Consider the following 14,128-nt stretch of genomic DNA (forward strand, 5'->3'; position numbering starts at 1 on the left):
CCACTTGCAATACTTAACAAATTTCACTTAAGAATGACTCAATTTTCCAATAAATTATTTATAAAAGTTTGTCGTCAGATAAGAATAATCAAAATTGGCACTTACGTCATTCTGGGTGGTTTTAACATGAGTAAAATTTACCCTATTCGTTAGGATTACTTTCAGAATGACACCTCATTTCTCTTTGCTAACTTAAGTAGGATTTGGGATTGAGTACACTAAAATATCTTCAGACTTGAAATCATAAACTTTCCAACTCAACCACAAAATCATTGTTTGCTAGTACTTTTTCTTTTTTTTTTTTTTTTTTTTTTTTTTGGCCAGTCCTGAGCACTGTCCCTGAGCTTCTTTTGCTTGAGGCTAGCATTCTACCACTTGAGCCATGGCGCCACTTCTGGCTTTTTCTGTTTATGTGGTACTGAGGAATCAAACCCAGGGCTTCATGCATGCTAGGCAAGCACTCTACCACTAAGCCACATTCCCAGACCGGGTTTTTCTCTTTTTAAAACAGAACAGGTTAAGTCTACAACTGATATACTCATTACAAGTTGCCAGTTCAACAAGCTATAATCTAAGGGTTCTATGAAACTAAAAAGTTAACATGTACTTATAACTAGTTGAATAATTAAGCTTTTATTTTTTTTAAAAAAAAGCCATAAAGAATTAAGTGTAGGGTATGGAGCTCAGTGGTGGACCACTTGTCTTGTATGTGCAAGAACCTAGGTCTCATCCCCAGCCCTACACTGATACATCATAAAAATATGTAAACTTAGGGAAGAAGTATCATCACAAATCATGAAAAGCACAACTGAAGAGAATCTGGGTGTTTGTTGCTGGAACCAAAACATCAGACTCAAGAATCACAGAGCAGCTCAGAGTAATCCAAAAAATTCTCAAATCATGTTTCCATGTCCATGTAAGGAAGAAAATTACTCATCAACTTAAGTAAAAAAAATTAACTGTGATTAACTCTTTTTCATAATGCAGGACATAAATTCATGCATGGTTAAGCTGTTAGGAAGAAAAAATTACAGTACATTCATGTAATGTCATACAACTATAGAAAAGAATGAAGTAAATATAGATCTACAGAGACGCTGTGCTCAATCAAGAAAAATGCTACTAATAATTTCTCAAATGAGACTTGCAAAAAGCAGAATAATGTATATAATACTTCAGCTGTTATTTTAAAGAGAAACTCATACTTTTACATACCTGTGACCAGAGAGAAAAATAAAAAAACATGCATGAGAATAGTGCTACCTCTTGGGAGGGAATAGGAATTAAAAGCTGTGAGTGGTAGAAGATTCTTGCTTGTTTTATTTAATATTTTCCTGTATTGTTTGTGGTTCCACAGTCATGTATTACTTTATAATTTTGAAAATGATTATTCTCTCTTTAAAGCATTTTAGCACAGAAGATAAAATAAAATGTGCTACATTCACAATAAAATTCAGAATGCTGTACTGTTCAAGGTCTTTCATGTTCCTGGGGATACACATTTAAGCTCTGCCAACTGTGGTACCCAGGCTTAAAATCAAGTTCCATAGTAAGAACCTTCTAGAAGAAGACAGAAATACATTCAATTAATAGTTTTAATAATTCACCACTATGAATCAACATTTTCCAAAAAATGTAATGAGCAGACTGAGAGTCTAAAGTCTTTTGTCTAGCATTACCAACTTCCTATTTCTGATATGGTTTATGGACTTTTTTGGTTAATGGATTCAGATTTGAAATTATAAACTTTCCCAATTCAATTAAAAATTATTATATACCAGATTTTTTGTTTTTGCTTTTTGTCAGTCCTGGGGCTAGAACTCTGCACCTGGGCACTGTGCCTGAGCTCTTCAGCTCAAGGCTGGTGCTCTACCACTTTAGCCAATGCCACTTCTGATTTTCTGGTGGTTAATTGGAGCTAAGAGTCTTATGGACTTTCCTGCTCAGGCTGGCTTTGAACCACGATCTTGAGATCTCAAGATTAAGTTTACAACTAATGTACCTATATTTTATTACTGCTGTAAGTTCTTAATTTCATAAACCATTTAAAATTATTTACTCTTCTTGCTATTAACTATCTTGGCATCAAAATAGGACTCAGATTAATTGCATCATTAATTATTTTAAAAGACTTCTATGGAGATTACTAAAGAGCTACTTCTCTTTTGTTTCTTCTTCCCCTTTATAGTTCTGGTGCTAGGATGGAACCCAGAGTCTTGCACATGCTAGTCAACACTCTATCATTACTACACTCCCAGCCTTTGCTTCTTTTACCTTCAGGAACTAGACTCTAAGTAGTGCCACCTGCCCAGAAGGACGTAAGAGAGCTAAAATCACCCAAAGCCCTGATTCAGTCAATGATTCAGGTGTTATTAGAGTAAATGGGAGTAAAGAGGGCTATTTTTTCCCCCCATTTTTGTCATGTGGCTTGAACTCAGGGCCTGAGTGCTGTCCCTGAGCTTTTTCACTCAAGGCTAGTATTCTATCACTTTGAGTCACAGCGCCACTTCCGGTTTTCTGGTAGTTAACTGAAGGTAAGAGTCTTTTGGACTTTCCTGCCTAGGCTGGCTTTGAACCCTGATCCTCAGATCTAGGCCTGCTAAGTAGCTGGGATTATAAATGAAAGCCATCAATGCCTGGCAAGAGGGCTAACATTTGAAAAAAAAAAAAAAAGAAAAATCAAAACACCAGAGGGACTATCATCCAAGAATATAATGCATCCAAAGTCACACTTACTCAGTAATTGACTACCCACTGTATCGTATGTGGGTGGCAGAGCTCTTGGTTTAGCACAAACCAAAGATGTGAGGAGACAGAGGAGCTACTGATACGAGAGTAACAGCGAAGTTTCTGAGAGCTCTGTTCCTCTTCTTCCACCAGAGCCCCACTTGCCTAAGAGAACATGATTCTAAGGGGCTCAAGTACATGTTGCCCAGGTTTGTTGATCAGAACGAACTTGTCTAGCCATGTCCAGTTCATGGGTGAGCAAATGTCCAGAGGTTGCTCTCCTTAGGAGCCCTTTGAGGGAGAGGAATTGAGTTGTCAAAAGGGAAGGAGAGGCTCCAATTACAATTTCTGTGCCATAGGACTAAAAGGTCTCAACTGAGGCTCCTAGCCTCCCTGGGGCAGGCAAATGGTTCAATCCAAGACACCAACAGGACATTCAAAGAAAATTAAAAGGCTGACCTCTTGGTCAGCTGACCTCTTCTATCACCTTATACTTTCTAAAGGGGCAAAATATACACCAACCTTGATTACACGCAAGATAAAAGCATTTACAAGCAAAATTATCTATAATAGTCATGTTTAAATGGATGGATTTTTGAGAGCCTCTTATAAACTCTACATCTGAACATTGAATAATAAGCACTGTTGTTGGTTTTTAAGTATTTTTTTCATTTTAACACAGACTGGTAAGAAACTTGTTAAAGTTCTACCATGGTCTGACACTACTTAAAAAATGTTAAACAGAACTATGCTCCCCCCTTAAGTACATATGAATGAAATAAATATTTTATGTACTAGGCCCACGTACCAAAAGAAGTACCAGCAATAGCAGTAACCTACGAAGTTAAAAGATGACATTGTATGCTGTCAACTTTAAGTTCTGGTAAGTAAAAGTCACTACCTACTTCATGCTACTACCACTAAGAAAGGAAATCAATTAATTTGCTCTGTTTTATACAGTCTATGAAATAATTTGGAGTCATGGAAATAGATGTTTTCATCTTTAAAAAGCCCCAGATCCAAAATCTCCATGTCTTACCAGTGATGTTGATAATTCAGTAACATGCTCTTTTTCAAGAAATCTAACTTTTGTTTGTCTTCAGCTTTCTCTGTATGGTATGTTTTCGTACAAACAAGCTTACAGGTTTCCACCTTATTAAATGTAAACTACAAAAAAAAAAAAAGGTAAAAGGTACATTAGGAAAAATATTTAGGTTCTTAAAGATATGATCAAGTATTACTGCATTAATATTGGCAATAAACATTTTTAAATTCTTCATGGATCAGATTTAAATTTCAATCTGTTTCTCTAAAAACTTCATCACATTTCTTTCCATAAATTTTTTATTTTAGTAATTTCAGTCTACCCATTTTTTTTTCTTGTAATAACAGAAATCACCTACAGCAAGTTGAGAGCTAGAGAAAATGCACTTAATCACAACACACTGCAGCCTCTCTTGGGAATTTTGAATTCTCTGTAGTTATGGGTTTACTGTATTTATGTTTTATTAATGCTATGAAAATACGATTAACTCTCAAGGGAATCAAATTTTCCTTATAAACCCCAAACACATCATTGTCCTACTTGTATATACTCAATTAAAACATAAAAATGTAAGGTAAAATTTATTTAGGAAAACGTTTTATTATAATTTTAACTACTGTAGAATTAAAACTCTGTGGAGTAACTCTGTGGCCGCCTTTAAGTCAAATATCAACCATGACTCAGACCTGGGTAACAAGTCCAATTCCATCTTGTCAAACTCTGGCAAGCTGCTTAACCTTACTTTAGTTTCAATTAACTAACTGTAAAATGGGTTTAGTAACGCTTTCTAGATTCAGTGACTTAAACATGTGCATGTTAACTGACACTTACGAAATCATAGTTTGATGTATCTTCTTAACAAACGTGAGCTGGGACATGGTGGTACACATTAGTAATGTCAGCTGCTTGGGAGGTGGATCAGCCTGAGGCTGGCCCAGGAAAAATTGATGTAAGACCCTACCTGAAAAAATAAACTAAAACCAAAAAGGACTGAGAATGTGGCTCAAGTAATTCTCAATTCTCTCTTTTTTTCTTTTGTCTCTCTCTCTCTCTCTCTCTCTCTCTCTCTCTCTCTCTCTCTCTCTCTCTCTCTCTTTTTTTGGTACTGGGGATTGAACCCAGGATGTTGCACTTGCAAGGCAAGCACTTTGCCTTGAACTACCTCCCAGCCCTCAATTCTCAATTCTCGTAGGCCTTGGATCTTTCACTGTTCCTTACTGCTTTCACGGGTTTTCTTCCCTCCGTGAAAGCTTTTTTTTTTTTTTGGAGGAGGAGGCTGGTACTTGGGCTTGAACTCAGGATCTCAAACTTTCACTTGGCTTTTTTCACTCATGGCTGGTGCTCCAGCAGTTCCACTTTTTGTTAGTTATTTGGAGATAGTAGACTCTCAGACTTATCTACCCAGACTGGCTCCAAACTGAGATTTCAGATCTCAGTCTCCTGAGTAGTTAGAATTATCAGTATGAGCAACAAGCAACTTTTGTATGCCATGAGGTCCTTTGCTCTTCTCTCAATCTGCTGTACTCATTTGTCAAAACCCTAAGAGCTCAGCCATTATCGGGTCTATGTAGATGGCTGTGAAATCTCCTAATTGGTTCCTTAGTTTTTCTTTTCATGCTACCATGCTCCATTTTCAACATTCATTCTCTTTTATCAAGTTGATCCTGATAAAAGCCAAAATCTTTATTCTTATTCTGCCTCCTTTGCTGCTGAGGATTGGTCATAGGGCCTTGGGCACATGAGGCAAATACTCTACCACTGATCTATATTCTTAGTGCAAGGCCAAAAACCTTTATAGTAGCCTTTAGTCATTTTATGCTGTGGGCTTATTTGTTTGCCCTCATCTAAGAGTCTCTATGTCCTCATCTGCCCAGCTTGTACTGACTTTTTTCTATTCCTTGAACACACCAGGTAAGCTCATACCTTGAGACCTTGGCATTTTCTGCTCTCTTCACCTAGAACACCTTCCCCCAGGTGTTCAAAGGCTGACTCTCTTACTACTCTCAGGTCTTTTATTCAAATGTCACCTTCTCAGTAAGACTTTAAATTTACATTTTTAAATGTCACCTTCCTGGTAAGCCTCTTTAAAACTGCAAATTCCATGTCCACTTTCCCTGACTTATTTTCAGTGGTTCTTTCAACTGTAACTACTCTGTTTTAGGTCTGTTTCTTTTTCCCACTAAGAACAAAAAACTGAGGACACAGATTCTTCCCTACTGTACCCACATCTACAATCACACAACAGATATCAAAAAATGGCTTAACTGAGTGAATGAGTCAATGAATGAATGAGTAGCTAGACTTGGGTTTATGATCCTCCCAAAATGTGGCCCCAGTTTCAGATCATACACACTGTTCTTTTTTCTTAAACAGATGATAAAAAAAATGGCAAACTAGATTTGGAGTTTTGTTTGGTTGCGGCTGTTACTATTATTTTTACTGCAGATGTGAAATAGGGTAAAAGTCATTGAAAATAAAAGACAAGAGAATTAAAAATGAGATAAAATTTTGCTCAGTATATCTATGGCTAGTTTAGAAAGAAAAATCTGATCTCTCAGCTCACGGCTTTCCTATGACTCAGTCTTAAGAGTGTATACTCTGTCCCTTTAAGATTGGGAATTAAAGAATTTAACATAAACTTTGATCCTAAAATTTTCTGTGCAATTCTAGGAAAATGTTAGGTGCATTATCTTTCTCCATTTCTAAGCATACCTTGTGTTTTTCTTTCTACACTGTACTAACTCTGGAAAAATATGAGATGTGTATCTTTCTTCATTTTAAAGCATGCCTTCTGTTTTTCTTTCTACATTGCTCTAATTCCTAGAGGCAAGGGGCTTAAATGAAAAAACACTAGACTCAAAGAGTCTTTGGCATAAGCATAGTCTTTACACATAAGCAGAAATGCCCAGAATGATGTCCTACTAAAGGCACTAATCTATCTATTGCAACTGCCCTAAAGGATAAGACTTCTCCATGGGTTTGAGTATTTTGCTGGATTCCCCTATTTATTGCAGATATGGGTTGTGTGTGTGCTGCTAGCGACCCCTGCTGTCTCTTCATGTCACTGAACTTCATCATTATTGAAGTTCCTTACGTTTATCAAGGCCAACACATAAACAGAAAGATAGGACTGAGAGAATACTAGAATATTTGACTTGACTGTAAAAATCACTCTTCTACAAAAAGAATGCAACAACCTTGAAAGTGATCTCTCAAAAATATCACAACAGGAAAGGTGTTCCACACTTAACATGCTTGCCTGTTCAAGGCTACCCATGTCCAGACACTGACTTCCATTTCTCATGATTAGGTCTCAATTCTCCTGCCTTTTGAAAACATTTAAGATTGCTGACATTTTCAAAATGGAAAACTTCAGACTATAATGCTTGCAGAGGATGTTATTTATGATTGAAAACTATAAACTCCTGGTGATTAGGCTGGCGTAACAATGTGTCTTTTTCCCCCAGGGTGTCACAGTCCAGGTGCTAAAGGAATAAGTTGGCTAATAGACAACTGAGGTCCAGGGATTTGCTGTACAGGTACTCAGGTAAAATGCCAAAGGAGTTGAGTGTGCTTGGTGAGAAAGTAGGCAAGATGTCTAAGTGAAGGGTCTAACCACAAAGGGAGGAACAGGAAGACAGAAGAGGCAGCTGTCAGATTGAGGAATAAAACCTAGGTTTAAGTTTTATAGCTATTAGAATGAAAAGATCTCATGTGCCCAGATATGCAGGTAACAGGGCAAAGGAACAATGAAAAGTGCAGAGTACACTGAAATGTAAATAAACAAATCTAATTTTATACACATAAACTTGTAGGGGTATATCGAACTTCTCAGGAAAGATATAATAAACTGAAGTAGCGCTGATGGGAGACTTCAGTTTACATTCTATACCATTTACTTTTGTATATAGTGATATACTAAACTATTAAACTAATAAATAAACTAATAAACTATTTTACTTTTTATTTTTTTATTTTTATTTTTTGGCCAGTCCTGGGGCTTGGACTCAGGGCCTGAGCACTGTCCCTGGCTTCTTTTTTTTGCTCAAGGCTAGCACTCTGCCACTTGAGTCACAGCGCCACTTCTGGCCATTTTCTGTATATGTGGTGCTGGGGAATCGAACCCAGGGCTTCAAGTATAGGAGGCAAGCGCTCTTGCCACTAGGCCATATACACAGCCCCTACTTTTTATTTTTTGTGTAATAGGAGAGCAGATATAAAATGAACAGGACTATAATGTGGAAAGATAGCAAGCTTAAAAGATAATAGATTTAAAAGAAAAAAATTCTGAGAGATGAGATGATTTACATGCACATATATACATACACATGTAAATATGTATATATACACACACACACACACACACACACTTTACTGGTTGCAATACTATGGACTGAACTCACTTGAACTATATCCCCAGCTCTGCTATTTTATTTTGAAGATAGTGTTTTACTTAACTGTACCTGGGTTGGCCTGGAACCCAGATTCTCCTGCCTAATTTCCCAAGTAACTGGGATACAGGTATGTACCACCAAGACCAGAAAAGAAGTACCTATATTGAGGATAATACCCTATATCATACAAAGTTAACTGGTAATAACTATAAAAAATGAACTAGGTGAAGGTGTGGCTCAAATGGATGAGGACCTGCCTGTTAAGAATGAGTCCCGAAGTTCAAACTCCAGTACTGATATTCCAAATTATTTTCAAGGTTGAAACAGAAAAATAACTTTCAAAGAGCCGGTGCTGGTAATCCTACCTATTCAGGAGGCTGAGATCTGAGGATCACAGTTCAAAGCCAGCCCGAGCAAGAAAAGTCCATGAGACTCTTATCTCCAATTAACCACCAGAAAACTGGAAGTGGTGCTGTGGCTCAGGTGGTAGAATGCTAGCTAGCCTTGAGGTGAAGAGCTCAGGGTCAGTGCCCAGGCCCAGAGTTCAAGCCCCATGACCAACCAAAAAAAAAAAAAAAAAAAAAAAAGAAAGAAAGAAACCCACTAGGGAAGTCTGGACAGTGTTACACTTGAGAATAGAGCAAATCTATACCTACTGCTAGAAAATAAATAGGAACAAACAAATAGTTGGGACAACTTTATGTGGAGAAGTGGTTGGTTATCCTATAATGTATGTGTGGGAGGGGGGATATCTGAATATTGTCCTTTATGTGACTACCTTATCACTTATAACACTATGTGCACAAAAACTCGTCAAGACAGATTTAGCAACAACATGAGAAGAAAAAGTATTCTTTTAAACTGTAGCTTTAAGAAATTATTCATGGATACACAAGAAATAAACTGTCCTTTTATCTTTAAGAGACTATTTTAGGTATTGCTCAAAAAAAGTGAAAATTCAAAAACTAACACTTGTAATCCAAACTGTCTAGGAAACTGAAATCTGGAGGATCGAGTTTGATGCCAGCCTGGGCATAAAAGTTCACTAGAATCCATCTCCAAAATAATCAGCAAAAAGTAGATCTAGAGGTATGGCTCAAGTGGTGGAACACCTGCCTAAGCAATTCAAATCCAGTACTGTCAAAACAGCAACAACAAACAACTAAAAGCTGTGATTAGAGAATTTTTTGTTTGCTTTGGTTTTTTTTTTTTTTTTTTGCCAGCCCTGGGCCTTGGTCTCAGGGCCTGAGCACTGTCTCTGGCTTCTTTTTGCTCAAGGCTAGCACTCTACCACTTGAGCCACAGTGCCACTTCTGGCCGTTTTCTATATATGTGGTGCTGGGGAATAGAACCCCAGGCTTCATGTGTATGATGAGGCAAGCACTCTTGCCACTAGGCCATACTCCCAGCTAGAGAATTTTTACGTAACATTAAATACAAACCTTATATGGTGAGGGTTCAATTCTTTCCCCAAATAATACCTGACCAAGATTTTCAGATGGGCGTTTTCCTTCTGAAGCTTGGCAAAAATCAAACCTGAGAAAAGAACATTTCAATTTTTAAACATAAGAAGAAAAATAATAAAATATGAATCATATGGCCCAAACTGAAAGATTTAGCTATATAAAGAATATTTTATATCCAAGTCCTATATACCACAACTTCCCCAAACAAAACATTATAGATTATTTCTTAGAATACTGTCTAAATAATACTTAAAAATACTTTTATTAAAATGAAAATTAGAGGATTTTAATGAAAATCAATATATTATACTTTGCTTTTCCTCATACCAGTTAAAAATCATTTGCATCTTTATCCTCCAAGTAAATTTAGAGTATGCCCCCACCATTTTGTGGTGTCAGTCCTGGAGCTTGAACTTTAGGCCTGGGCACTGTTTCTGAGCTTTTATGTTCAAGGGTAGTGCTCTTCTACTTGAGCCACAGATCCACTTCTGGCTTTTAGTCGTTTATTGGAGCTAAGAGTCTCATGAATTTCAGGCTGGTTTGAACTGTGATCCTCAGATCTCAGATACCTAAGCAGCTAAGATTACAGACATGAACCATAGATGCCTGGCATAATTCCTTTTGTTATGACTTTCTACGTCAAATCTTTCTGTAGAAACAACATTTCAGGCCATGCACCAGTGGCTCACACCTGAAATCCTCACTACTCAAGAGGCTGAGATCTGGGGAATCACAGATCAAAGCCAGTTTACTGGGCAGGAAAGTCCATGAGGCTCTTATCTCTAGTTAATCACACATACACACAGCGAGGCTCTTATCTCCAGTTAATCACACATATACACAGCCAACATGGATCTGTGACTCAAGTAGTAGAGCATTAGCCTTGAGCACAGAAATCTCAGGGATAGCACCCAAGCCCAGAATTCAAGCCCCAGAACTGGCACCCAAGAAAGAAAGAGAAAGGGGGGGGGGGAAAGAGAGGAAGGAGGAGGGGAGGGGAGGGGAGGGGAGGGGAAGGGGGAGGGGGAGGGGGAGGGAGAGGGGAAGGGGGAGGGGGAGGGGGAGGGGAGGGAGGGGGAGAGGGAGAGGGAGAGGGAGAGGGAGAGGGAGAGGGAGAGGGAGAGGGAGAGGGAGAGGGAGAGGGAGAGGGAGAGGGAGAGGGAAGGAAAGGGGGAAGGGGAAAGGGAAAGGGAAAGGAAAAGGGAAAGGGAAAGGGAAAGGAAAAAGGAAAAGACAAGACATTTCAGGAAGATGTATCAAGTTTACCTGAACCACCTAGGATACTGGCTACCATACTCCAACACAAGCAGTTTAGCTAGACAGACCCTCTGGGAATTCAGCAGATAGAGAAGCATGTTCAGTCAACTACATGATTCTCTCCATGCAATCTTCTTGTATTACCAATGCACTTTAAGAAGTTTTGTACTGGGCTGGGGATATAGCCTAGTGGCAAGAGTGCCTGCCTCGGATACACGAGGCCCTAGGTTCGATTCCCCAGCACCACATATACAGAAAAACGGCCAGAAGCGGCACTGTGGCTCAAGTGGCAGAGTGCTAGCCTTGAGCGGGAAGAAGCCAGGGACAGTGCTCAGGCCCTGAGTCCAAGGCCCAGGACTGGCCAAAAAAAAAAAAAAAAGAAGTTTTGTACTTCAGTGTTACAGTCTAATTTCAACTTTGCCACAGAAAACTAAAGGGAAGCTCTGTGGTCACCCTGAAATTGCATGAGGAATTATAGACAAATGGAAAATTGACATTGAAAACAGTTAAAATATAATTTTTGAGACAGGTTAAAATCAGATTATGGTAGTATCAGTTTACTTTCATTTTGGTTTTTGTGCCAGTCCTGGGGTTTGAACTCAGGACCTGGGCGCTGTCTGTCTCTGAGCTTCTTTTGCTCAAGGGTAGCAGTCTACCACTTGAGCTACAGTTCAACTTCTGGCTTTTCTGGTGGTTTATTGGAGGTGAGAGTCTCAAGGACTTTCCTGCCTAGGCTGACTTCAAACCACAACCCTCAGATCTCAATCTCCTGAGTACTTAAGATTATAGGCATATGAGTCACTGGCTCCCAGCCTTACTTTTTCTCAAAAGCAAAAAAATCTACACATGTTTACATAAACTGAAATTCTTAGAAAAAAAGGTGACACATGCACATCAATGCAGTAGTTCTTGATGGGAACTGATAATGTAAGAGAGAAGAACTGTTTAAGAATGTGCAAGAGGGGCTGGGGATATAGCCTAGTGGCAAGAGTGCCTGCCTCGGATACATGAGGCCCTAGGTTCAGTTCCCCAGCACCACATATACAGAAAATGGCCAGAAGCGGCGCTGTGGCTCAAGTGGCGGAGTGCTAGCCTTGAGCAAAAAAGGAAGCCAGGGACAGTGCTCAGGCCCTGAGTCCAAGGCCCAGGACTGGCCAAAAAAAAAAAAAAAAAAAAAAGAATGTGCAAGAATGGGAACCCTTGCCATTTCAGCACTTAGAAGGCAGAAAAAAAAGGAAATTCACTGTTGTGGTTGGTGTGTGTGTGTGTGTGTGTGTGTGTGTATATACACACACAACATAAACAACATACATAAAACACCATAAAAAGATAATATTTTAACTTTACTTTGAAAGAACACATCTTAAAAAACTTTTCAGGCCCTACACATTTAAAATATACATATAAATTTATCCCTAGCTCTACAGAAAATAAGTCCTAAGTGCACAAAATTAAAATGAGACACATAAAATTCATATTAAAAAAACAAGCCCCAAACTTACGCTGTGTATTCATAAGGGAGAACTGATTCCACCGAATCAAGCCTGTTCACAAATAATTCTATTTCAGCCTGAAAATAAGAACAGAGAATCAGAATCAAACATCAACAACCAGAGGCAGACTTAAGTCATGCTTGGAACTGAAAAAATATTTGACAAACTGATATGTGAAGATTTATAATTTCCAACCTATTTTAAGCTATTCTCTTTAATGGATTTAAATGCATTAAAAAGATACCAAAGTAACTTTCAGAGTTGAATAGGTTTCCAATGTGTTTTTTGTTTTTTGCCAATCCTGGGGCTTGAACCCAGGGCCTGAGCACTGTCCCTGGCTTCTTTTTGCTCGCACTCTGCCACGTGAGCCACAGCGCCACTGCTGGCCTTTTCTAGGCAAGCACTCTATCACTAAGCCACATTCCTAGCTCTCCAATGTTTTTAAATTACCTAAAAGCATTTATCATGGTGACACATAGTCATTTTAAGTGTTACTGTACATGTGCCAGGTAATAAGGATTATTTCCTTTTGTTCAGTGTCTTCCCTTCCCTCATTATCTTAGTCCCTCCCCACAAGTTGTGTAGTTCACTTTCATCAGTCCCCAGTGACCTCTACTGTTCGCTTGAGTTCTATGCACTCCCCGCAACCCTCCTGAAGATATACATGGGAATATGCCATACATTAAAAAAAGAAGAAGAAGAAGACAGTCACCAACAAAATAAAAATTGAAAAACCAGAGGACTGGGAATGTGGCCTAGTGGTACAGTGCTTGTCTCACATACATGAAGCCCTAGGTTCGATTCCTCAGCACCACATATATAGAAAAGGCCAGAAGTGGTGCTGTGGCTCAAGTGGTAGAGTGCTAGCCTTGAGCAAAAAGAAGCTAAGAACTGTGCTCAGGTTCTGAGTTCAAGCCCCAAGACTGGCAAAAAAAAAAAAAATTGAAAAAAGGCATGTAGGGATTTGCGTCTTTCTGTTTCTCTCCTAAAAATATCCTCTTTCGGTTTCACTGTGTCTATAATCCTGTATACTTTATCATATCCGAGTGTATTTTAGATCTAATTTCCACATATCAGAGAAAACATGCCATTTGTCTCTCTGAGCTTGGCTTAACCTCACTTAACACAATTTGCTCTAGTTCCAACCATTTCCCTGCATATGACATTATTTTATTCTTTCTACTGGCTGTGTAAAATTTCATTGTGCATAGTTACCACAAATTTTGGATCTACTCATTTATTGTGGGGCATTTGGGCTGTTTCCATATCTTGGCTATTGTGAATAGTGCAGCAATGAACATGGATGTGCAGGTGTCTTTATGATATCTTGGTTCATAATGTTCTGGGTGGATGCTCAGGAGTGGTACAGCTGGGTTATAGGGAAGATCTATTTAGTTTTTTGAACAGCCTCCAGGCTGCTGTCCAAAGTGGTTGTATTAGTTTACATTCCCACCAACAGTCAATAGGGTTTTCTTTGACCCCACATTTTCACCAACATTTGTTGTTGTTTGATTTCACTATGTTGGCCAATCTAACTGGGGTGAGAATCTCTAAAGTTGTTTTGATTTGCATTTCTTTCTTTCTTTCTTTCTTTTTTCTTTTTTTGCACTGTCCCTGGCTTCTTTTTGCTCAAGGATAGCACTCTGCCACTTGAACCACAGTGCCACGTCTGGCTTTTTCTATACATGTGGTGCTAAGGAATCGAACCCATGGCTTCATGTATATGGGGCAAGCAGCACTCTTGAC

General features: G+C 38.7%; 1 protein-coding gene across 2 annotated transcripts in view; it reads right to left on the bottom strand.

Moving 5' to 3' along the window:
* Tm9sf2 (transmembrane 9 superfamily member 2) overlaps window positions 1-14,128 on the bottom strand; it is a 52,255-nt gene that overhangs the window by 24,550 nt on the left and 13,577 nt on the right. For both annotated transcript variants that reach the window (XM_048341138.1, XM_048341137.1), the window contains exons 2-4: window positions 12,392-12,459; window positions 9,609-9,702; window positions 3,767-3,894 (exon numbers count right to left, since the gene is read on the bottom strand). In XM_048341138.1, the coding sequence (XP_048197095.1) occupies window positions 3,767-3,894; window positions 9,609-9,702; window positions 12,392-12,459 (290 nt within the window). The remainder of the gene's footprint in view (window positions 1-3,766; window positions 3,895-9,608; window positions 9,703-12,391; window positions 12,460-14,128) is intronic.

The sequence above is a fragment of the Perognathus longimembris genome, chromosome 3 (genome assembly GCF_023159225.1).
Source record: "Perognathus longimembris pacificus isolate PPM17 chromosome 3, ASM2315922v1, whole genome shotgun sequence".
NCBI classification, from domain to species: domain Eukaryota; kingdom Metazoa; phylum Chordata; class Mammalia; order Rodentia; family Heteromyidae; genus Perognathus; species Perognathus longimembris.